General features: G+C 36.5%; 1 protein-coding gene across 3 annotated transcripts in view; it reads left to right on the top strand.

Moving 5' to 3' along the window:
* Nucleotides 1–24,220, top strand: part of SANBR (SANT and BTB domain regulator of CSR) — a 68,220-nt gene that overhangs the window by 29,108 nt on the left and 14,892 nt on the right. For all 3 annotated transcript variants that reach the window (XM_081254623.1, XM_081254622.1, XM_081254624.1), the window contains 5 exons: nt 1,897–2,049; nt 13,870–14,015; nt 14,893–14,989; nt 15,964–15,996; nt 17,226–17,325. In XM_081254623.1, coding sequence (XP_081110749.1) covers nt 1,897–2,049; nt 13,870–14,015; nt 14,893–14,989; nt 15,964–15,996; nt 17,226–17,325 — 529 coding nt within the window. The remainder of the gene's footprint in view (nt 1–1,896; nt 2,050–13,869; nt 14,016–14,892; nt 14,990–15,963; nt 15,997–17,225; nt 17,326–24,220) is intronic.

Here is a 24,220-nt window from a genome sequence, read left to right as displayed (position 1 = left end):
ACAGTCATTCCAAATTAGTCTTATGTATAAATCCAGAGTGTTCTACATAAATTTTTTTTTGAATCCCTCAGGTCTCCCAGCCCCCAGTTCTTTTCCTCTCTCACTTGGGTAATTATTTTCAGTAGAAGGAAGGAAGAGCAGTAGACTCCCTATGTCCCCACAATTTTTAAAACCTTGATTTATTGAAGTATAATTTCCATACAGTAAAATTTATCCTTTTGTGAGGTTTGACAAACTCATACAGTCATGTAACTACCACCACAATCAAAGCATAGACCACTTCTGTCAGCCTAAAAAATTCCCTCGTGCCTGTTTTTAGTCAATTCCTTCTTCCACTTCAGGCTCTGACAACCACTGTTCTGTTTACTGTCTCTATAGTTTTGACTTTTCCAGAATGTCATATAAATAGAATCATACAGTTTTAGCTTTTTGAGTCTAGCTTCTTTTACTTAGGAAAATGGATTTGAAATTTATTCACATTGTTGTATCTATCAATTTGTTCCTTTTTAGCCTTAGATAGTAGTCCATCATATGAATATATCCCAGTATGTTTATCCACTTACCAGCGAAGGACGGTAGGTGTTTCTTAGTTTGGGGCCATTATGAAGAAAGCATCTATAAACATTCCCATACAGGCTTTCATGTGAATATGTTTCTCTTGGGTAGTTACCTAGAAGTAGGATCGCTGGATTGATGGTAAATGTAAGCTTAACATTTACCATGCCTAACAGTTTCCCAAAGTCCCTGAACCACTTTGCATTCCTTCCAGCTATGTATGGGAGTTCCAGTTGCCCCACATCTTCACTAGCACTTGATATTGTCAGGTTGGTTTTTTGGTTCCATTTAGCAACATAAGCCTAAGTCCCAACTGTTAGCCTGCTCAAACTATATTAACTTAATAGCTATGTAGTGGTCCTCCCCACAATGGAGTGTCGCTAATAATCAAGGATATCAGGCTTCTAAAACCTGACTTGTTTAGCATGTCAGAACGCAGAAAATTTGAAGGATTTTTTTCTCTTCTTCATAGGAAATTGAGTCTTGATGTATAATATTTAACATTTTACTATGGAGAGTTCATAAACTCATAAAATAGTTTGTATGCAAAACACTGTATGAGTGTGCACCTTATAGCTTTTATCAGATGCAGAAAATTTTAATTAAAAACTATTATTTGAAAATCATAATTGGAACTAACAACTAAGAATTCTGAATTATAGACTATCCTTTCTTGCTTTTGTGTTCAGGATCTTTTTATTTTCTTTAAATTATCTTACCAACTTATAAATGTATCTGAAACATGACTATTAATTTTACAATTAAACTTCAATAAAATTTTCACCAGTGATTCAAGGTTACTCCATAGTTGTCACTAATACTGATGCTAAGTATTTACCTTAAAAAATACGTCAAAGAATAAGTGAGGCAAATTTTCATTTAATTTTTTCCATTGGAAAACCTCTTATGTGATTGGCCAATTATAAAATTAGATGTACATCAAGATCAATTTAACTCATCTGAACTTAATAGTTTTTGATTTTGTTTTTTAATAACTTTATTGAGGTATAATTACGTGCCATAAAAATCACTCACTTTAAGTGTACAATTTACTAATTTTTAATAAATTTACAGAGTTGTGCAACCATCACCACCATCCAACTTTAGTACATCTCCATCACCCCAAAAAAGATCCCTCATATCCATTTGCTGCCATTCCCCAACCCCGTCTCACTTTTAACACCAGGCAACCACAAATCTGCCTTGTGTCTCTAGAGATTTGCCTTTTCTGTACATTTTATGTGATGGAACATACAGTATGTGGTCTTGAGTGAAGTATTTTTGAGATATATAATTTCATTGTGGGAATAATACTTGATTTTACATATTTCTTTTATTCAGGCTTTTCTGTGTATAGAGTTTTCACATTGTCAGTATCACTCAGAAACAGTGATTTATCCTACTGCAGGAAGTTCGCTAAGTTCTGTTGGCACTGGAATCTATCCCTGCTGTAACCAAAAGGTTCTTCGGTTTGACCCCACTCAGCTTACAAAGGTAAATTTTGAATGTTGCCTTTTGTAATTACAGCACTCACTAACACTTTGTATTTAAGGCTTTTCCTCTTTTATTGTTTTTAAAATGTAAATATACATTCATGTAGAAAAGACTTAAAGCAATGCTTAAGTAAGTATAGTAAAAAATAGAAATCTCTTCACACCACTCCCTCATTTTACATCTCTTCTTAGAGGTAACCACTGTTCACAGTTCCTTTCAGACCTTGTTTTATACGTTTCAGGCACAAACTATATGTTGTTTTTCATTCTGGAAATAGGATCAGACTATTCATGTTATTCTTTAGTTTGCCTTTTTCACTCAATAATATAATTAGGTCATCATTCTGTGTAATATTAACTGCTGTGTAATACTCCAAGCTGTGCATATTTCACAATTTATTTAACCAGTCTCCTATTGATGAACATTTAGGTTGTTTCCAGATTAATAATATTACAGTGTTGCAGTGAACATCCTTGCACGTATATCTTGGTGCAATATATGAGTATTGCTCTAGGTTAGAGTCCTTGATCACTAACATTCTTGAAAATGTTATGTAATTAAGTTTCGTGAGTGGACGAAAGGAACCTTTAGGTCTTCATCATCATCATCCATACAGTACATATTTATGAAGTGCCAAAGTTGTGTTGCAGACTGTGCAAGGCAGAGAGTAGTGTGTAAAACTGGGTAGTTTCTGCCTCCATGGAGCTTACAGTTCAGGCAATAATGTCAAAAAGGGGGAAAAAGCAGGCAAAGGAATGTTTGAAGAATTTCTGTAATAGGCTGGTTTGATCTGGACCTTGAAGTCAAAGTCTCCCTCCGTAAGGAGTTGGCATAGAGATCTGAAAGGTGGGTAGGAGTATGTGAAACGAAGAGGAAGGGAAAGAGTACTTTGTTCAGAACAGCAAGGCCAAAAGGAACACAGTGGGTAACTGAGACTGAAAGAAACCGTGCCTGTTGTAAAAAACATGCATGGCTGAAGACGGGGCTGGAGAGGTCAGTAGGTATCAGCCATGCAGGGGCAGGACCTCCTAGGCTGTGCTTTAGTTTCTTCTTTATTTCAGATTTTGAAAATATCAATTGTGTGTGGAGAACGGCTTAGGGAATAGTCACTGGAGTCAGGTACAAGGGGAACTATCAGAGTAGTCTTAGGGAGATGATGGTGACTTGGACTAGGGCAGTGGAGACAAAGAGAAATGGATGAACTCAGTATTTAGGAAGTAAAACTGAATTGACCTGTTGGATTATTTCACAGAGGGGATTGGAGGAGTCAAGGATGACTCAGTTTCTTGCTTCTGCTACTGGATAGATGGTGGTGCTGTTCACTGAGGGGGAAAACAACAGAGGGATCAGGTCTGGAGAGGAGCTCATGAGTTCTGTTTTGGACATTTTGAGTTTGAGGTACTTTATGAGATAACCAGGCAAAGAGTGTTAGATACGTGGGTTTTGGTGCTTAGAGAGTGGCTAGGCTATAGATAATAATTTCTAAGTCTTGCAAATAAGTGATAATTGAAGCCAGCAGGTATAGGTGAGCATAAGAGCAGAGGGTCTACAACAGAGCCTAGAGAAACTCCAACATTTATTGGCTGGATAGAGAAGCATGATCCTGCAAAGGAGAATGATCAGGAGGGGACAGAGTAAACCAAGAATGTTGTCATGAAAGTCAAGGGAGCAGTATTTGAAGATGGAGAGAGTGTCCACGAAGCCAATTATTGCTAAGAGGTCAATAAAATAATGAAAGAAATGTGTCTTTGGCTTTGGTGACCTGGAATTCTTAAGTGTGAAGAACCATTTTGGTGGAGTGCTAGATTCAGAAGCCAGATTAGTATGGGTTGGAAACAGTGTGATTAACAACTCTTTTGGGAAATTTGAGAAAGGGAGAAGATGGATCAATAATTAGGTTATGGATATTTATTGTTTCTGTCTTTTTAAAAGAAATTTTATTGGAGTACAGTTGATTTACAGTGTTGTGTTAGTTTCAGATGTATAGCAAAGTGAATCAGTTATGCATATACATGTATCTGCTCTTTTTTAGATTCTTTCCCCATATAGGTCATTACAGAGTTTTGTTTTTTTAATATTTATTTATTTGGCTGTGCTGGGTCTTAGCACGCAGGATCTTTGTTGCCACATATGGGATCTTCTAGTTGTGGCATGCAGGATCTTTGTTGCAGCATACGAGGTCTAGTTCCCTGACCAGGGATAGAACACGGGCCCCCTGCATTGGGAGCATGGGATCTTAACCATTGGACCACCAGGAAAGTCCCATTACAGAGTATGGAGTAAAGTTCCCTGTGCTATACAGTAGGTCCTTATTAGTTATCTATTTTATATATAGTAGTGTGTATATGTCAGTCCCGATATCCATTTTCTCCATCTGTGACTCTATTTCTGTTTTGTAAATAAGTTCATTTATACCATTTTTTTAGATTCAACTTATAAACGATATCATATGATATTTGTCTTTCTTTGTCTGACTTACTTCACTCAGTGTGACAATCTCTAGGTCTATCCATGTTGCTGCAAATGGCATCATATTCTTCTTTTTTATGGCTGAGTAATATTCCATTGTATATATGTACCACATCTTCTTTATCCATTCGTCTTTTGATGGACATTTAGGTTGCTTCCATGTCTTGGCTATTGTAAATAGTGCTGCAATGAACATTGGGGTGCATGTAATCTTTTCGAATTATGGTTTTCTCTGGGTATATGCCCACAAGTGGGATTGCTGGGTCATATGGTAGTTCTATATTTAGTTTTTTAAGGAACCTCCATACTGCTCTCCATAATGGTTGTACCAATTTATGTTGCCACCAACAGTGTAGGAGGGTTTCCTTTTCTCCACACCCTCTCCAGCATTTATTGTGTGTAGATTTTTTGAGGATGGGCGTTCTGACCCATGTGAGGTAATGCCTCATTGTAGTTTTGATTTGTGTTTCTCTAATAATTAGTGATGTTGAGCATCTTTTCATGTGCTTTTTGGCCATCTGTATGTCTTTTTTGGAAAAATGTCTATTTAGATCTTCCATTTTTTTCTTTTTTTAAAAAATATTTTTATTTTTTCCATTCTTTTTCAAATTCTTTTCCCATTTAGGTTATTACAGAATACTGAGCAGAGTTCCCTGTGCTATACAGTAGGTTCTTGTTGGTTGTCTATTTTATTTTATTTTATTTATTTATTTATTTATTTTGCGGTACGCGGGCCTCTCACTGTTGTGGCCTCTCCCGTTGTGGAGCACAGGCTCCGGACGCACAGGCTCAGCGGCCATGGCTCACAGGCCTAGCTGCTCCGCGGCATGTGGGATCTTCCCGGCCCGGGGCACGAACCCGCATCCCCTGCATCGGCAGGCGGACTCTCAACCACTGCGCCACCAGGGAAGCCCTGTCTATTTTATTTTTACTTTCTTTCTTTTTTTTTAATTGAAGTATAGTTGATTTACAATGTTGTACCAATCTGCTGTACAGCAAAGTGACTCAGTTATACACATATATACATTCTTTTTTTATATTCTTTTCCATTATGGTTTGTCACAAGATATTGAATATAGTTCCCTGTGCTATACATTAGGACCTTGTTGTTGGTTATCTATTTTAAATACAGCAGTGTGTACATTTCTGCCCATTTTTTGATTAGGTTTTTTGCTTTTTTTGATATTGAGCTTCATGAGCTGTTTGTGTGTTTGGGAGATTAGTCCCTTGTCTGTCTCATCATTTGCAAATATTTTCTCCCATTCTGTGGGTTGTCTTTTTGTTTTGTTTATAGCTTCCTTTGCTGTGCAAAAGCTTTTAAATTTAATTAGGTCCCATTTGTTTATTTTTGTTTTTATTTTCATTTTTATTTTCATTACTCTAGGAGGTGGATCAAAAAAGATATTGCTGCGATTTATGTTAGGGAGTGTTCTGCTTATGTTTTCCTCTAAGAGTTTTATAGTATCTGGCCTTACATGTAGGTTTTTAATCCATTTTGAGTGTATTTTTGTGTATGGTGTTAGAGAATGTCCTAATTCCATTCTTTCGCATGTAGCTGTCCAGTTTTCCCAGCACCACTTATTGAAGAGACTGTAGGAGAGACATTTTTAAAAGTCAGTAAGAAGGATCCAGTTGAGGAGGAGAGATTGATAGTACAGGGTTTATGAGGAGGCAGGAAAAGGTGCAATTTTAAGCACATATGGCAGTATTCGTTTAGAGAGGAGGAAGGGCAGCCCCTCTATTATAACAGGATAGAAGAGTAGGATGGTTTCAGATAATAGTAAAATTGTGTTTTTGTCATTTGGATGATAAGTTGTTCTGACCTATTGTCTTTTCTGTTCTCTGTAAAGTAGAAGGTAAAGTCATCTGCTAAGAATGAGGGGGAAGGGACTTCCCTGGTGGTCCAGTGGTAAAGAATCCGCCTTACAATGCAGGGGAGGCGGGTTCGATCCCTGGTCAGGGAACTAAGAACCCACATGCTGCAGGGCAGCCAAGCCCACGTGCCACAACTGCTGAGCTCACGCACCTCACCTAGAGCCTGCGTGCCACGAAGTACAGAGCCCACGCACCACAACTAGAGAGAGAAAACCCACACGCCATAACTAGAGAGAAGCCTGCGCACCACAACAAAGATCCCAAGTGCAGCAACTAAGACCCGAGGCAGCCAAAAAATAAAAATAAAAATAAATAAATAAATAAATGAATAATAAATCTTTAAAAAAAAAGAATTCTTTATTAAAAAAAAAAGAATGAGGGGGAAGAGGGAAGGGTCCAAGGTTTGAAAGAAGTACCAAAGGTTTGAAATAATCTTTTTGGAGACCAGGAGAGTGAATTTTCCAAAGAAATCTTGTAGGTTATTAGGCAGTTTGAAAGGCCTTTGGAGATTAGTGATCATGAATTTACAGTGAAATCCAACATGCCTTTTTATATCACTCTCTCCAGCAGTCCTTAGCTGCTTGAGTGCAGGCATGGAGAAAGTAGGTATTTGAGCTCATCCCGATGAGTATAATGAAATTTAGGGGCAAGGAATTTGGAGTGTTAGCCATAAATGTTATTAAAATGATGGATCATGAAATTTAAGCTGGATTAGGAAATTTGTTATATTTACGATCAATTAGTTTTGATTAGTCAGAAATTTTATTGGTGAAGTAATAAATAGGTTACCCTTATAATGTTCATGTTCATGTTTAAAGTTTTAGTTAATGCTTTTCATACAAAGCTATTTAAATGGGGCATGAGACTTTAAGCAAAATGGGGTTCGCTTTGATAGGCCCAAGATAATTGCATTAATTCATGATTATTGTTATGTTTTTGCAGTAACATGATTTAGTCATTGCATTTCTTTATGGTCAAACTTCTATCTTAACTGTCACATTTATATCACTTTGAACAATATTTCTAAGAGTTGTATCTCTTTGGCTTTTTGTTGTGTATTTACTGGTTGTATTGACTACTGATATTCCATTCATTGTGAGAGGATTCAGGAATAAATAGCAGCTAAATTGTATTTTAAGTCTGGTGTGCAACATCATGGATATTGATTAAAGTGATTTCTTATACTAAGTGAAATATAAATAGCTCATTTGGTGAGTTATATTTCCAGTAATGGCAGACTAAGTAATTCAGACTAATCCTCCCATCAAAAGGTAACTAAAAAAAGAAGCATGAAATATAAATGTAAAGATTATATTAAAAGCATCAAAGAGCTAATGGGGAATTAGTGTTAAGATATAAGAGATGATGGGAACCCAAAGAAGTAAGCCAGCACTTAGGGCCATTTTTGTCCTGGAGGTGATGACCAAACTGAAAGAGACAGCTGAGAGTCTGGGCTGAGCTTTTGGTGCCTATCAGGATTTGGGGGAATAGTTAGGATCCAGTAGTTAGGATGCCAAGAATGGGGACATTAATGAATAACATCCCCAACCCTACACTTTGTGTTGGTATGCCAAAGAAAATAAGAGGAAATGAGAAGTAAACCTTCCCTTGATTGAATAGCAACCTGGTTTTGATTTATTTGGGTAGCCTAAGAAATTCAGGCCCTGAACTTGGGTTAAGGTAATCCTGGATTGCCATGGTCCCCAGGCATCTGGCAAAAGCAGTAAACATCCTCTTTGAAGAAAGAGAACATTATTCTATACCTCAAATTGTTTCTACAAAAAATTTTTTAAACAAAATATTCAGCATACAAAGATAACCTGACATAGATGAAAATAAGTTACCAAGAATGGGAACAGCAGAACTTAGACAACAAAAATAAATGACAGAGAACTCACATATTGGAATTACTGACACATAATAAGATTACTAGTTTAAGTTGATAGAAGCCAAGTTCAGAAATTTTTGACAGGGAATTATAAACTATAAAAAGTGACAAAGAGGGACTTCCCTGGTGATCCAATAGCTAAGACTCCACGCTCCCAATGCAGGGGGCCTGGGTTCGATCCCTGGTCAGGGAAGTAGATCCCACATGCCTCAACTAAGAGTTCACATGGACGCAACTAAAGATCCCGCATGCAGCAACTGAAAAGATTCCACATGCCACAACTAAGACTCAGCACAGCCAAATAAATAAATAATTTTTTTAAAGTGACAGAGAGTTTAAATAAAAACAAATAGAAATGCTACTACTGAAAAACATAATAACAAATTTAAGATCAGTGGCAAATTTAACAGCAACTTAGTTATAGCTGAAAAATTAGTAAAATGAAAGATAAAAGTCAGAAGAAACTATCCAGAATGAAGCACAGACAGACAAAATTATGAGAAATATAAAAGAAAGTAAGAGACCTAAAGAGTACATGTCTAATATTTTTTAACTGTAAAGTGAACATAACATAAATTTGTCACCTTTTTTTTTTTTTTTTGGTTGCATTGAGCCTCCGTTGCTGTGCACAGGCTTTCTCTAGTTGCGGCGAGCAGGGGCTACTCTTTGTTGTGGTGCATGGATTTCTCAATTCGGTGGCTTCTCTTGTTGCAGAGCACGGGCTCTAGGCGCGCAGGCTTCAGTAGTTGTGGCACATGGGCTCAGTAGTTGTGGCTCGCGGGCTCTAGAGCACAGGCTCAGTAGTTGTGGCGCACATGCTTAGTTGCTCCGCGGCATGTGGGATCTTCCCGGAGCAGGGCTCAAACCCATGTCCCCTGCACTGGCAGGTGGATTCTTAACCACTGCGCCACCAGGGAAGTCCCCATCATCATTTTTTAAGCATACAATTCAGTAATGTTAAATATATTCCTGTTGTTGTGCAGCCCATCTCCAGAACTCTTTCCTCTTGCAAAGCTGAAACTCTCTACCTAATGAACAATTCCCATTGCCTCCTGGCAACCACCACTCTACTTTGTCTCTATGAATTTGACTACCTCTATTGTGGAATCATACAGCATTTGTGTTTTTGTGTGAGAAGGTCTAAGTTTTTAATGGGGTTTCCCCTTAGAAGAGAAAAAGAATGGATCAGAGGCAAAATTTGAAGAGATAATGGCTAAGATATTTCAGAATTATTGAGAGATACTAATTTATAGATTCAAGAATTTCATTGACTCCCAATAAGATAAGAAATCCTGTAATATACAACATGATAAATATAACTGTTATATATAAATGTTAAGAGAGTGAATCCTAAGAGTTCTTGTCCCAAGAGAAAAAAATATTCTATTTCTTGAATTCTGTACGTATATGAGATGATGGATGTTCACTGAGCTTGTTGTGATAATAACTTAATAATGTATGTAAATCAAATCATTATGCTGTATTCCTTAAACTTCTGCAGTGATGTAGGTCAATTATATCTCAATAAACTGGAAGAAAAAAACTTTTTTTAGTTTAAAAAAAGAATGTCTTTCAGGAAAACAAAAAATCATACCCATACCTATCATAGTGAAACTGCAGAAAACAGAAAGAGCATTTTTAAAGCAACCAGAGGGAAAAAGTATAGAATCTCTTCAAAACATCAATAATTAGAGTTCACATCTCAGCAATAGCAATGGAAGCCAAGGTATAGTCCACTAGGTCTTTTTTGTTTGTTTTTATAAATTTATTTATTTATTTATTTATTTTTGGCTGTGTTGGGTCTTCGTTGCTGCACACGGGCTTCCTCTAGTTGTGGCGGGCAGGGGCTACTCTGTTGTGGTGTGCGGTCTTCTCATTGCGGTGGCTTCTCTTGTTGCAGAGCATAGGCTCTAGGGGCCTGGGCTCAGTAGTTGTGGCTCACGGACTCTAGAGCGCAGGTTCAGTAGTTGTGGCGCATGAGCTTAGTTGCTTCATGCCATGTGGGATCTTCCCGTACCAGGACTCGAACCCGTGTCCCCTGCATTGGCAGGCGGATTCTTAACCACTGCGCCACCAGGGAAGTCCCTCCACTAGGTCTGCAGTGTGACAAAAGAAATAGTTAATAATCTAGAAAATCTGTGCCTTCCTTAAATATCCTTTGAGAATGAAAGCAAAATAAAGATTTTTTAGGCAAAGAAAAATTGAAAGAATTTGCAACTAGCAAACTGCTTTAAAAAGGAAATACTGGGACTTCCCTGGAGGTCCAGTGGTTAAGACTACACGCTCCCAATGCAGGGAGCCCGGGTTTGATCCTTGGTCAGAGAACTAGATCCCACATACCACAACTAAGAGCCCACGTGCCACAACTAAAGATATCCCACATGCTGCAACAAAGATCTCACATGATGCAGCTAAGACCTGGTGCAGCCAGATAAATAAAAATAAATAAATAATTTTTTTTAAAGGAAATACTAATGGATATTCTCAAGATACAGGAAGGAATGAAGACCAAAGAAAGAATATATTGCTAAATCTAAATGAACATTGGCTGTATGAAACAATAATAGTAAAACAATAGTGGTAATGCTTTATGTGTGTGTTTATAATAAATGTATAATTACATTAATCATATAGACAATTTTAAAATAATTGATATATACTATACATTTTAGTGTATAATATTAAAACCCATAATAATAGCCTATAAGTTGGAAGAGTGATGAAATGGAGTTTAAAAGGTCTTGCATTAGGGAGTGTATTAACAAATTAGACTTTGATAAGTCGAGGATACATGTTATAAGTTCTAGGGTAACCACTAAAAGCATAGAAGAGTGTATAACTTCTGACTTAATGTGTGTGAAGGGAATGAGTGGAATGATAAAAAAGCAGAAACAAAAATTTAAAATTCTTACTAATAGAAATAAAAGGGAAATGATGTAATCCAATAAAGGATACATAATATAAGACTTACAGCAAATATCACACTTGATAGTGAAATGTAGAAAAAATTTCCTTTGAAATTAGGAGCATGATAAGGATGCTCATTGTCAACATACTTCTATTCAAATTGATCTGGAGGTCCTGAACAGTATATTAACACAAGAAAAAGAAATTAAAAGGTTATAGAGATTGAATGGAGCTCTCATAATTTGCAGATGATAATCGTGAATGTAGAAAACTCTGAAGAATCTACAGACAAATCATTAGAATTAGTAAGAATTTAAGATTGATCTATTAAAAATCATTTACAAAAATCAATTGTATTTCTATAAACCAATGAGATTAGAAAATGAAATTTATAAAAAGAAACCACTTACAGTAGCCTCAAAAATAAATACCTAGGACTAAATCTAATAAAATAAAGCTCAAGAACTCTATGTAGAAAACATAAAACATTATTCAGAGAAAATAAAACTAAAAAATGGATTTTTATACCATGTTCATGGATTCAGAGACTCAATATTGTAAAGATATAAATGTTCACCAAACTGACCTATATAGATCAATGCGATCTCAATAAAAATCCTAACAGGTTTTTATCAGGAACTTTTCTAAGCTGATCCTGAAATATTTATGGAAATACAAAGGGCCAAGAATAGCTAAGATACTCTCAGAGAACACAAAGGTAGAAGTACTTTCTCTGCTCAGTGTCAAAATTTATTATGTCTTAGGTAATTAAGACAGAGTGATACTGATAAAGATTAAACAGATGGACCAGTAGCAGAGAATGAAGTACATTTAACCCTTGAACAACACTGGTTTGAACTGTGTGTGTCCACTTATACATGAATTAAAAAAAATAAAGACGTACAGTACTACATAATTTGCGGTTAGTTGAATCTGTGGATTTTGGTATATACGGGGACTCCTAGAACGGATCCCCCACAGATACCAAGGAATGTCTGTACTCAAAGCTACTTAGATACTTTGAGTACTTTGTACTCAAAGCTACTTAGCTACTGTGACAGAGGTGACGTTACAGAGCAGTGGACAAAGGATAGACTTTCCAATAAGAGGTACTGGGACATTGGGATATCAAAAACTATTCCCCCAAAAAAGCCTATATGTGAAACAAAAGCTAATAAAGCTGGGAATTCCCTGGCAGTCCAGTGGTTAGGACTTCGTGCTCTTACTGCCGAGGGAGCGTGTTCGATCCCTAGTCAGGGAGCTAAGATCCCGCAAGCTGTGCAGGGTGGCCAGAAAAGAACAAAAAACTAATAAAGCTATTAAAAGATAATACTGTAAAGGGAGAGATTTTAAATTCAAGTACATTAACTACATTAAATAAACTGAAACTGAGGAGACAGACTCACAGGTGGGACCAGATATTAGCAACACATATCCATAAAAGGTTCATATTAAGATTTTTTTTGACTTGTACAATTTAATAAGAAAACGACAATAGGAACTTCACACCAGAAAGTTCCTTGTTGTTCAGTAAACATGAAAAGGAGCTCAACCTCATTTTTAATTGGGGAAATGCAAATTAAAACCACAGATACCACTACATGCTCGCCAGAATGACTACAATTAAAATGTCTCACCAAGTGTTATCAAGAACATAGAGTAATGAGAACTCTCATACACTGCTGATAGTAATTTAATTTGGTATACATGAGCACTTGTGCATCAGGAAACATGTTAAAGAATGTTCATAACACTACTACTTGGACTAGTTCCAAACTGGAAATAACCCATCCACCAGCTGTAGAATAGATAAGCAAATTGTGATTATTCGTACAATAGCATACTGTCCATTAAAGCAAATGTTAGTTACATGTAGTAACGTGGTTGAATCACAAAAGCATAGTATTAAAACAAATGAGATGGGACTTCCCTGGGGCACAGTGGTTAAGAATCCACCTGCCAATTCAGGGGACATGGGTTCGAGCCCTGGTCTGGGAAGATCCCACATGCCGCAGAGCAACTAAGCCCGTGGGCCACAACTAGTGAGCCTGAGCACTAGAGCCCCCGAACCACAACTACTGAGCCCATGTGCCACAACTATTGAAGCCCGTGCACATAGAGCCTGTGCTCCGCAACAAGAGAAGCCACTGCAATGAGAAGCCTGTGCACCACAACGAAGAGTAGCCCCCTCTCGCCACAACTAGAGAAAGCCCGTGTGCAGCAGCAAAGACCCAATGCAGCCAATAAATAAATAAGTAAAGAAATTTATTTCAAAAAAAAACAATACAAATGAAACAAACTAAACTGTAGTGTTTAAGAATACATCCTTAAGTGGTAAAAGGTAAAAGCAAGAAAGTGAGAACCATAAAAGTTGAGGTAGAGGTTATCCTTTGGGGAGGATGGAGGCAATTATGGTTGGGAATGGGCCCAAGAGGAATCCTGGAGTATTGGCAATATTCTGTTTTTTAGTGTGGATAGTGTTACAAGGATATTTGTTAAGGTATACATTTATGTTTCATGCTCTTTTCTGTATGAGTATTATTTTTTGAGATACTGAGAAAGGTGTAAAAGTGTTAGTAGGATGGTATGACGGGGCAAAGAAGAGCAGAAACATACAGTTGTCTTTAAAGGAATGTTTCTATAATGAACCAACCTCTCAAATTTAGTCTTTTACGTGACAGGGTTGTAAAGTGAAGGACCACATGGTTGCTCTTCGTGATCAAGGTGAAGGTGAAGATTTGCTGTCCTGCCCAACTGCCAGAATACTGGATGATCTGCAGAAACACAAAGATGTCATTCTTGTGCCTTTTGCTAAAGATACAGTCAGGTGAGGTGGGGGAAACCGTGTACTGCGGCTTTATTCAATGGTTCGCATCCTGGAATCCTCTACCCCCCAGTACCTCCCCAAATCAGTAATGGCAGTCGTTTTCATTATTTCAGAAAGCCTAGCTGAAATTATATGTTAGCTTAAAATAAGAGCAAGCAGGTGTTTATTTGGTAGGAAAAAAAATCTCTAAATATTGGAAGTCCAAGGGGAAGAAAAACTAATAATAGGACTTCCTGGTGATCCAAAGGGTGGGGCCCACACTCCAATTTTAGAGGATTTAAAAAATGTTTTCCAAGTTACTTAAGCCCATCTTAGCTAATTGATGGAACTAGAAAAAGAAATTGATGGTTAAGGTTATCTTTGCATAAGTTTGAACTCCTTGGATTCAGTAATTAATGAAGTCACTTCCATCATTTTACAGTTGCAACAGGCTGTCAGGTTGGGGGTAGGAGGACTCTCTAATAAAAGCTGTCCTCAAAGCAGTATCCACCATAGCAGCCTGTTTCACCACCTGGCAGGTACAATGCTTGGAGTATAGTGGTGCTCCCCCCATATGGAGTGACTTATGCTGGGGGAGTCACTAGATGCATTAAGAAATGTAAATGTTGAAGTGGCATACCTTTATACTCAAGAACTGTATTTCTAACGAGCAATTTGTAAAACATTTGCAATAAGAAAGGATATTGTTTGCATTTAAATTCTTAAGAAATTGGGGAATTCCCTGGCGGTCCAGTGGTTAGGACTCTGCAACTTTCACTGGCAGGGCCCAGGTTTGATCCCTGGTTGGGCAACTAAGATCCTACAAGCTGCGCAGCAAGGCCAAAAAAAAAAAATCTTAAATTGAACACTTCTCCATAAAATGTCTTTTCCTTTCAAGTGATTCTGGTGGTCCCTGTGATGAAAAGGGTCTAGACTGTGATGTTTTACTGGAGCCAAATACACCATGGGGCCCCAAGAGTGGGGAGCTCAACGCTGTAAGTAGCTTGCTTCATTTATTCTTTATTTATAAAAACAATTGATAATATGTAATCTTTGACAGAAATTTGATCGGTTTAAATTAATATTGAAATTTTCCATTAATATGCATTAACTCTTATAACAAGGTATTATGCTGAGTTAACAGGACTATAAGGATGATGCACTCCTTGTACTCAAAGAATTAATAATTAATCAACTTAAATTTGGGGGAAAAATATAGTCTTCAGGGTTTATTATGGACAAATAATGATTTGAGAAATGAAGATAGTATGAATGAGATATTTTATCCCCTCCTAGTCTTGTAAACATTTTTTGGTATGAAATTCTTTTTGTTAATTGTATTCAGTAATGCATTTAGTTTTTCCAGGGTTTCAAAACTGAGATATTTTCAAGGTGACTGGAAAGCTTTGATTCCTTTGATTCCTGTTACTAACAGCCAGGGAGTCTCTGTTTGCCTGTGAACTTCCTGTCTGTGTTAGTTGAAGTAGCATTTACTTGAGAAAATGAAATATTCCATGTAAACTGCATTATAAACTTTAGATAGCTGTGTTTAATTACTAACATTTATTTGTAAATTATATATAAAATAGCAAATTAGATTTCTTGAATATCCATGTATAATCTGGTTCCTTAATTTATAATAGAATATAAACATTAAAAAGTGATTAAAATAATTCACAATATAAAATTATATTATCTCTATATGTGATTTACTTGTCCTTTGGAAATGACCCTAGGAAATGTTGATTTTTTTTTCTTTTTTATAGACATACACATTTTTTCTGAGCAGGGAATACAAAAGAGTGTACTATATCATTTTTAGATGAGTTTAAAATTATGTTTCAACCTAGAAGGGAATGAACTTTTTAAACTTTTTCCAACTCTTCTACAATATCCATATGAAAATAAGAAGCTGCAATCTGGGTAGATGCAGATATATTAATCTCTTATTCCTTTGTCTTTTTTATAGTTCTTATCACTGAAAAACTGGACACTGCAGCTGGTAAGTGAGCAACTATATTTCACTTTCATGAATCTCTTTCTTCCTAAATCAAATTTCAGTTTAATAGAATCTCATGAGTATCTAATTTTATAGATTTTAGTTAAATGTATATCATCCTTTTCAGCTTCTATAATTTCACACTTATTAAAAAGTCATTGTTTAAAACACACATACTCCATTATCTTGCTGCATAATCCATAAGTTTTCTTAAATGACTTTTTTAAAGTCACTTTTAAGTCACATTTAGAACATTGAACAAAACAACATATCAATTATTTGGTTGTTTGATTGATTGATTGATTTTTTTGTTGTTTTTTTGCCTATTTGCCATTACTATGCCATCTGCCACCAGTATTCACAAGAATGGAATAGAAATTTGTATCAGTGATAACAGACAGTCGAGTAGATAGATGGAGGAAACTGATGGCGATACGTTCAGATAATCCAGCGCCACATTCACCCAGAGAATGTGCACATTTACTTGTTTATGAGACTACATTCATATTGGCAATTATTGTATTTTAGTTTAATCTTTTTTTTAGGTTTATTTATTTATTTTTGGCTGCATCAGGTCTCAGTTGCAGCCCGCGGGATCTTCGTTGAGTCATGAGGGGATTTTTCATTGTGCTGCGCACGCTTCTCTAGTTGTGGCATGCGGGGTTTTTTTTTTCTCTTTTCTAGTTGTGGCACGCAGGCTCCAGGGCGCGTGGACTCCAGAGAGTGTGGCCTCTGGTTTGCAGCACACAGGCTCTCTAGTTGAGGCACACGAGTTCAATACTTGTGTCACGCGGGCTTAGTTGCCCCACAGCATGTGGGATCTTAGTTTCCTGACCAGGGATCAAACCTGCATCCCCTGCATTGGAAGGCGTATTCTTTACCACTGGACCACCTTGGAAGTCCCTAATTTAATCTTAATATCAAGGAAAATACTTTCAATTGAGTGGTAGAAGTGCAGTTCAACAAATACTGAGTACTTATAATGTGCCCATCACTCTGCTAGAATCTGTGAAGGAAATAAAATTTTAAAATATTTAATGTAATGCTATCCTGTCCTAAATGTAGAAATTCTTACACCCATTTCCTGAAAGTTGTGCTAGACAGTGGTCATTTTATCAGTTCTTGTTTGGCTCATTCATCCAAAATAAATTTAGATGAGTGTGTTTGAAAGAATTCATTGGTGATGTGATAATATACAGTTTTAATACGATGTATTTGTTTTTTCAATTCAGAAACAACAGTCATTATTTTCAGAAGAAGAAGAATATACCACTGGGTCCGAGGTCACTGAAGATGAAGTTGGAGATGAAGAAGAAGTATCCAAGAAACAAAGTATGGATTTCTAAGTTAAAAATCAAGTCTCACTTTTATGAGGAGGGTATATTCCAAAGGATTTAATGCAAGGGATGAAGAATTGGCTTTATAAGTCTACATGGTAGGTTACAACGTGGAAAAAATAAATAATAGAGACTTCATCAAGATTCCCTAACCCTGACACTAACACAGAATACTCATAAAGTTATTATTTTTTTTAAAGTGCAGTATACTAAGAAATAACCCTCCAAGTTTTCATTTCAGGTGTAACCTAATGGGTTTCTCAAAATGTGTGACTATCTCATTGTACCTGAGATGATTTGAAGTGACACTCAGATGAAGCATTAAATAATAGTCATCAAAGTATGATTTTTTAAGTTAAAACCATAACTTTATACACCTATAGAATGAACTTGTGTCAAAATTTTTCAACCCATTAGTGAGAGAAATAGCAGGGAAAGTTAGGGTTAGGGTTAAGCATTTGAAGGCTCAGGTATTGGTAGGCATTTGAAAAAAGAATGTTAAAAAAAGATTGCAAATTAGATACAACACTGACTAATGTCATACAAGGCAATAAACCCATAACCACTGGGGTTATCTTTGTTTTCCTTTTTTTCCTTTTTTTGGCCCCGACACGTGGCATGCGGGATCTTGGTTCCCCAACCAGGGATCAAACCTGTGCCCCCTGCAGTGGAAGCGCGGAGTCTTAACCACTGGACCACCAGGGAAGTCCCGGGGTTATCTTTTCTATTGGACAGAAATCATTTGCATTTCTATTAGAAAAATTTGTAAGGTAACATGAAACTTCACAGTATCTGGGCCTTCAATCAATAGTAGACAAGAAAGTCAAACATAAGGACGTTCTCTTAGAGGATTAAGTAAGCAGTCCTCCAGTATATCACTTAAAGGACATGCAGTCTTCCCTTTGTCTTATTTCTAAGTTTTATATAATTTTTCTTTACATGTTGAATTCCCCTAATGAAAAAACTAGTCATTTATGAGTTATTTTTCAATACTAATTAGTGAAGGAGAAAATGCTATTGTGTGTGTGTGTGTGTGTGTGTGTGTTTCACAGTTGATTGAGGTATAGTTTACATGTAATAAAATTCATTCATTTTTAAGTGTACACATTGATGAGTTTAAGCACAGTTGTATAACCACCACCACAATCAAGACCTAGAATATCACTCCAGAAAGTTTCCTTCTAACCCTTTACACTCAGTTCCCTTTCCCCACTCCCAATCCCAGGCAACCACTAATCTGCTTTTTGTCACTGTGGTTTACCTTTTCTAAGATCTCATATAAATGGAATCATGAATAGCCTTTTGTGTCTGGCTTCTTTCACTTAGTATGTTTTTGAGATTCATCCATTTGTTGTGTGTATCAGTAGTTTGTTCCTTTTTATTGCAGAGTAGTGTTCCATTGTAGAAATATACCATAATCTGTTCATCCATCCACCATTTCATGGACATTTGGGTTCTTTTCAGTTCTTGGCTGTTATGAATAATGCTGCTGTGAACATTTGTATAAAAGTCTGTGTGGACATATGTTTTCATTTCTCTTGGGTAGATACCTACGAGTGGAATTGCCGGGTCACATGCTAAGTGTATGTTTAACTTTATAAGAAACTGCAAACTGTTTTGCAAAGTGACTGTACCATTTTGCATCCCACCAGCAATGTATGAGAGTTCCAGTCACTACACATTTGTACCAATACTTGGTATTATTGTGTGTTTTTTTTAATATTAGACATTCTAGTGTGTGTGTAATTCTTTGCATCTTTTCACGTGCTTCTTGGTCATTTATATGTCTTTTTTGTGAAATGTCTGTTTAAATCTTTTGCCTTAAATCTTTTTTTTTTTTTTTTTTTTGCGGTACATGGGCCTCTCACTGTTGTGGCCTCTCCCGTTGCGGAGCACAGGCTCCAGACGCACAGGTTCAGTGGCCATGGCTCACGGGCCCAGCCGCTCCGCGGCATGTGGGATCCTCCCAGACCGGGGCACGAACCCATGTCCCCTGCATCGGCAGGCGGACTCTCAACCACTGCGCCACCAGGGAAGCCCCGTCTTAAATCTTTTTTAATTGAATTGTTTGCCTTATTGAATTGTAAGAGTTCTTTATATATTTGTGGATACAAGTCCATATGTTTTGCAGATATTTTTCCCTAGTCTATGACTTGCCTTTTACTTTTATTAACATTGTCTTTTGAAAACAAAAGTTTTTAATTTTGTGAACTATAATTTTTTAGCTTTCCTTTTATGTTTCAGGCTTTACTAGCTAAGAAATCTTTGGCTACCCCAAAGTCACAAAGATTTTCTATGTTTTCTTTTAGAGGTTCTATGACTTTAGCTCTTATATTTAAGTATACAGTCCCTTCCAGGTTAATTTTTGTGTGTGGTATGAGGTAAGAGTCAAGATTCCTTTTTTTTTTTCCATAGGCATAGCCAGTTGTCCTAGTACCATTTGTTGAAAAGACTGTTCTTTCCCCATTGGATTACTTTAGCACCTTTGTTAAAGAATCGTTGACCATTACATATGGCTCTACTTCTGAACTTTGTTCTCTTCCATTGATTCTTCTGTCTTTACCTCAGTATATCAATGTCACACTGTCTTAATTTTTGTAGTTTTTGAAAACTTGAAATCAGTGGTGTAGTCCTCCAAAACTGTTCTCTTGTCTTAGATTATTTTGGTATTTCTAGGTGCTTTGCTTTTCCTATACATTTTAGAATAAGTGTGGATATTTCTACACAAATATTGCTGGAATTTTTATTGGAATTGTGTTGAAGCTGTATGTTGCTCTTTTTTTTCCCAATGGCAAGTCTTCCAATCCATGAATGCAGACTGTCTCTCCATTTATTTAAGTCTTCTTTAATGTCTCTCAATCATGTTTTGTAGTTTCACTATGCAAACGTTGTAACATCTTTTGTTAAATTTGTTCCTAAGTATTTTCTTATGCTTTTATAAATGGAAGTAGGTTTTTTAAATTTTCCAATTGTTCATTAATGGTAATATTGAAATACAGCTGGTCTTTGTATATTGACTTTGTATCCTATGACCTTGCTAAATTGACTTAATTTTTCTTTGCTTATTAGATTGCTTTCAGTATGTATGCCTTTTATCTCTTTGTCTTGCCATTTTGTGTTGGTTAGGACCCGATGTTGAATAGAAGTGGTGTGAACAGACATCCTTGCCTTGTTCCTTATGGTAGGGGGAAAGCATTCAATCTTTATAGTTTTAAAGATTTTTTTTGATGTGGACCATTTTTAAAGTCTTTGTTGAATTTGTTACAGTATTGCTTCTGTTTTATGTTTTGGTTTTTTTGGCTGCAAGGCTTGTGGGATCTTAGCTCCTCGACCAGGGATCAAACCCACACCCCCTGCATTGGAAGGCGAAGTCTTAACCACTGGGACTCCAGGGAGGTCCCCTCAATCTTTAACCATTAAGTATGTAACATTAGTTGTTGGCTTCTCATAAACGCCCTTTCTCAGGTTGAGGAGGTTCCTTTCTATTTCTAGTTTGCCACATGAATGGGTGTTGAATTTTGTCAAATGCTTTTTCTCCATCTACTGAGATGATAATATAGTCTTTCTCCATCATTATACCTATATGATGAATTACATTGATTTTTCAAGTGTTACATCAGTCTTCCGAGGTAAACTCCACTTGGTCGTGAGGTGTTTTTCTCTTTATATGTTACTGTATTGGACTTGCTTGTATTTTGTTAAAGATTTTTTGTTTGTGTTCATGAGGGATATTTGTCTGTAGTTTTTTTGTGATGTCTTCTTCAAGTTTGTTACCAGGTTAATACCTCATAAAATGAGTTGGAAAATGTTCACTTCTCTTTTCTGAAAGAATTTGTATAGTATTTGTATTCTTTGTCCCTTAAAAGTATGCTGAAATTCAGCAGTAAAGTCTTTTGGGCCTGGAGTTTTCTTTATAGGAAGCTTTTTAATTATCAGTTAAGGTCTTTAATTAATATAGTGCTATTCAGGTTTTCTATTTCTTCTTGAATGTTTTGATAATGTCTTTCAAGGAATGTGTCCATTTTATCCAAGTTGTCAAATTTATTGGCATAAAGTTGCTCATGGTATTTTCTTATTATCCTTTTCTGTCTGAAGGATCTCTAGTGATGTCCCTCTTTCATTCCTGATATTGATAATTTGTGTCTTATCTCATTTTTTCTTGGTCAGTTTAGCTAGAGGTTTATTAGTTTTATTGATCTTTTCAAGGAACCAGCTTTTGATTTCATTGACTTTCTCTATAGTTTGCCTATTTTATATTTCATTGATTTCCCTCTTATATTTACTATTTCCTTCCTTGTAATTACTTTGGACTTAATTTCCTCTTTATTTTAGGTTCTTAAAGTGGAAACTTAAATCATTGGTTTTTTACTTCTTTTCTAGTATAAGTATTTAAAGCTATAAGATTCACTCTAAGCACTGCTTTTAAGTAATCACAGACTTGATATATCTTTTCTTCATTTATATTCAATACAAAATATTTTCTAATTTCCCTTATGATTTTGTCTTTGACCCCTGTGTTGTTTAGTAATATGTTTAATTTCCAAATATTTTCAGATTTTTCTGGATACTTCTCAGTTGTAGGTTTCTAATTTAATTCCATCATGGTCAGAAAATGTACTCTGTGGTTTCATCTTCTAAATTTTATTAACACATGTTCCAGATGTGCATGAAAAGAATGTGAATTCTGCTGTTATAGGTGGAGTAGTCTTTAAAGGTAGGGTCAAGTTGGTTTGATTTTCTGGTACAAGTCTTCTCTAATCATATTCTGACTACTTGTTCTATCAATTACTAAGAGAGTAGTATTGAAATCTCAAGCTATGCTTGTTAATTTATGTATTTTTCCTTTCAAGTCTGTCAGTTTTTGCTTTGTGTATGTGTTAGAGCTTTGTAATTAGGCACATATACATTTATAGTGTATTGATTCTTTTCTCATGATCTACCCCTCCTTGTCTATAGTAAAACTGCTTGTCTGAAAGTCTGTTTTGTTTAATATTAACATAATCACTCTAGATTTTTTTTGTTTACCAATTGGATGACATATCTTTTTTCTATCCTTTTATTTTCAACTTCTTCGTGTTTTTAAATTTAAAGTGTGGGGACTTCCCTGGTGGCGCAGTGGTTAAGAATCCGCCTACCAATGCAGGGGACACGGGTTCAAGCTCTGGTCCGGAAAGATCCCACATGCTGCAGAGCAACTAAGCCCATGTGCCACAACTACTGAGCCTGTGCTCTAGAGCCCACGAGCCACAACTACTGAGCCCACGAGCCACAACTACTGAAGCCCACTTGCCACAACTACTGAAGCCCGTGTGCCACAACTACTGAAACCCGTGCACCTGGAGCCCACGCTCCGCAACAAAAGAAGCCACATCCATGAGAAGACCACGCACCACAACGAAGAGTAGCCCCTGCCCACCACAAATAGAGAAAGCCCGCGTGCAGCAACGAAGAGCCAACACAGCCAAAAATAAATGAATAAATAACATTTAAATTGTGTATCTTGTAGATAGCATATTGTTGGTAATTGCTTATTTATCTAGTTTGACAATCTCTGCTTTTTTTTTTTCATTTTTGGCTGTGTTGGGTCTTCATTGCTGTGTACGGGCTTTCTCTAGTTGTGGTGAGTGGGGGCTACTCTTCATTGTGGTGCGTGGGCTTCTCATTGCGGTGGCTTCTCTTGTTGCGGAGCACGGGCTCTAGGCATGTGGACTTCAGTAGTTGTGGCTTGCAGACTCTAGAGCACAGGCTCAGTAGTTGTGGAACATGGGCTTATTTGCTCTGCAGTATGTGGGATCTTCCTGGACCAGGGCTCAAACCTGTGTCCCCTGCATTGGCAGGCAGATTCTTAACCACTGCGCCACCAGGGAAGCCCAATCTCTGCATTTTGACTGGAACATTTATTCTATTTATATTTAATGTGTTTATTGATATGGTTGTATCAGGTCTGCCATTTTGCTATTCATTTTCTAATTTTCTCAGATGTTTTGCTTCTCTGTTTCGCCTTTCCTGCTTTTTTTGTGCTAAGAAAATAATTTTAGGGTATTATTTAAATTATTTTATTTGCTTTTCAGTTATATTCTTTGCATTTGTTCTAAAGATTACAACATGCCTCTTTAACCTATCACAATCTACTTAAAGGTAATATGAATTATTCCAGGTAAAATAGAAGAACCTTAAAATAATATATAGTTCCATTTTCTTCCCCTTCTTTGTGCTATTGTTGTCATATATATATGTGTATATAAATATCATATATCATATGATATACATATCATACATTTATATATATATAAATGTATATTTTTGTTTTACACAGTTATATGTCATTTAGAGAAGAATAAAAGAAAATATATACAATTAGTCTTTTATATTTATCATTTGTCTCTGTATCTTTGTTACCATCTGATGTTATTATCTTTCATGCTGAAGGACTTCTTTCATTATTTCCTGTAGTGCAGGTATACTAGTGAATTCTCTTATTTTTATTCATCTGAAAATGTCTTTATTTTACTTTTGTGGTGTTTTTTTTTTTAACATTTATTTGGTTGCACTGGCTGTTAGTTGCAGCAGGCAGGCTACTTAGTTGCGTCTCGAGTGCTCCTTAGTTGCAGCTCACTGGCTCCTTAATTGCAGCACATGGGCTCCTTAGTTGTGGCATGTGAACTCTAAGTTGAGGCATGTATGTGGGATCTAGTTCCCTGATCAGGGATCGAACCGGGGCCCTCTGCATTGGGAGCGTGGAGTGTTAACCACTGTGCCACGAGGGAGGTCCCTTGCTTTTGTTCCTTTTTTTTAATATAAGCTTATTTAGAGAGGGCAGACAGCAGAAGCAAGAAGAACTACAATCCTGCAGCCTGTGGAACAAAAACCACATTCACAGAAAGATAGAC

The sequence above is a fragment of the Mesoplodon bidens genome, assembly GCF_964165515.1.
Source record: "Mesoplodon bidens genome assembly, chromosome: 14".
Lineage (NCBI taxonomy): Eukaryota > Metazoa > Chordata > Mammalia > Artiodactyla > Ziphiidae > Mesoplodon > Mesoplodon bidens.
This window is presented reverse-complemented; position numbering and strand designations above follow the sequence as displayed.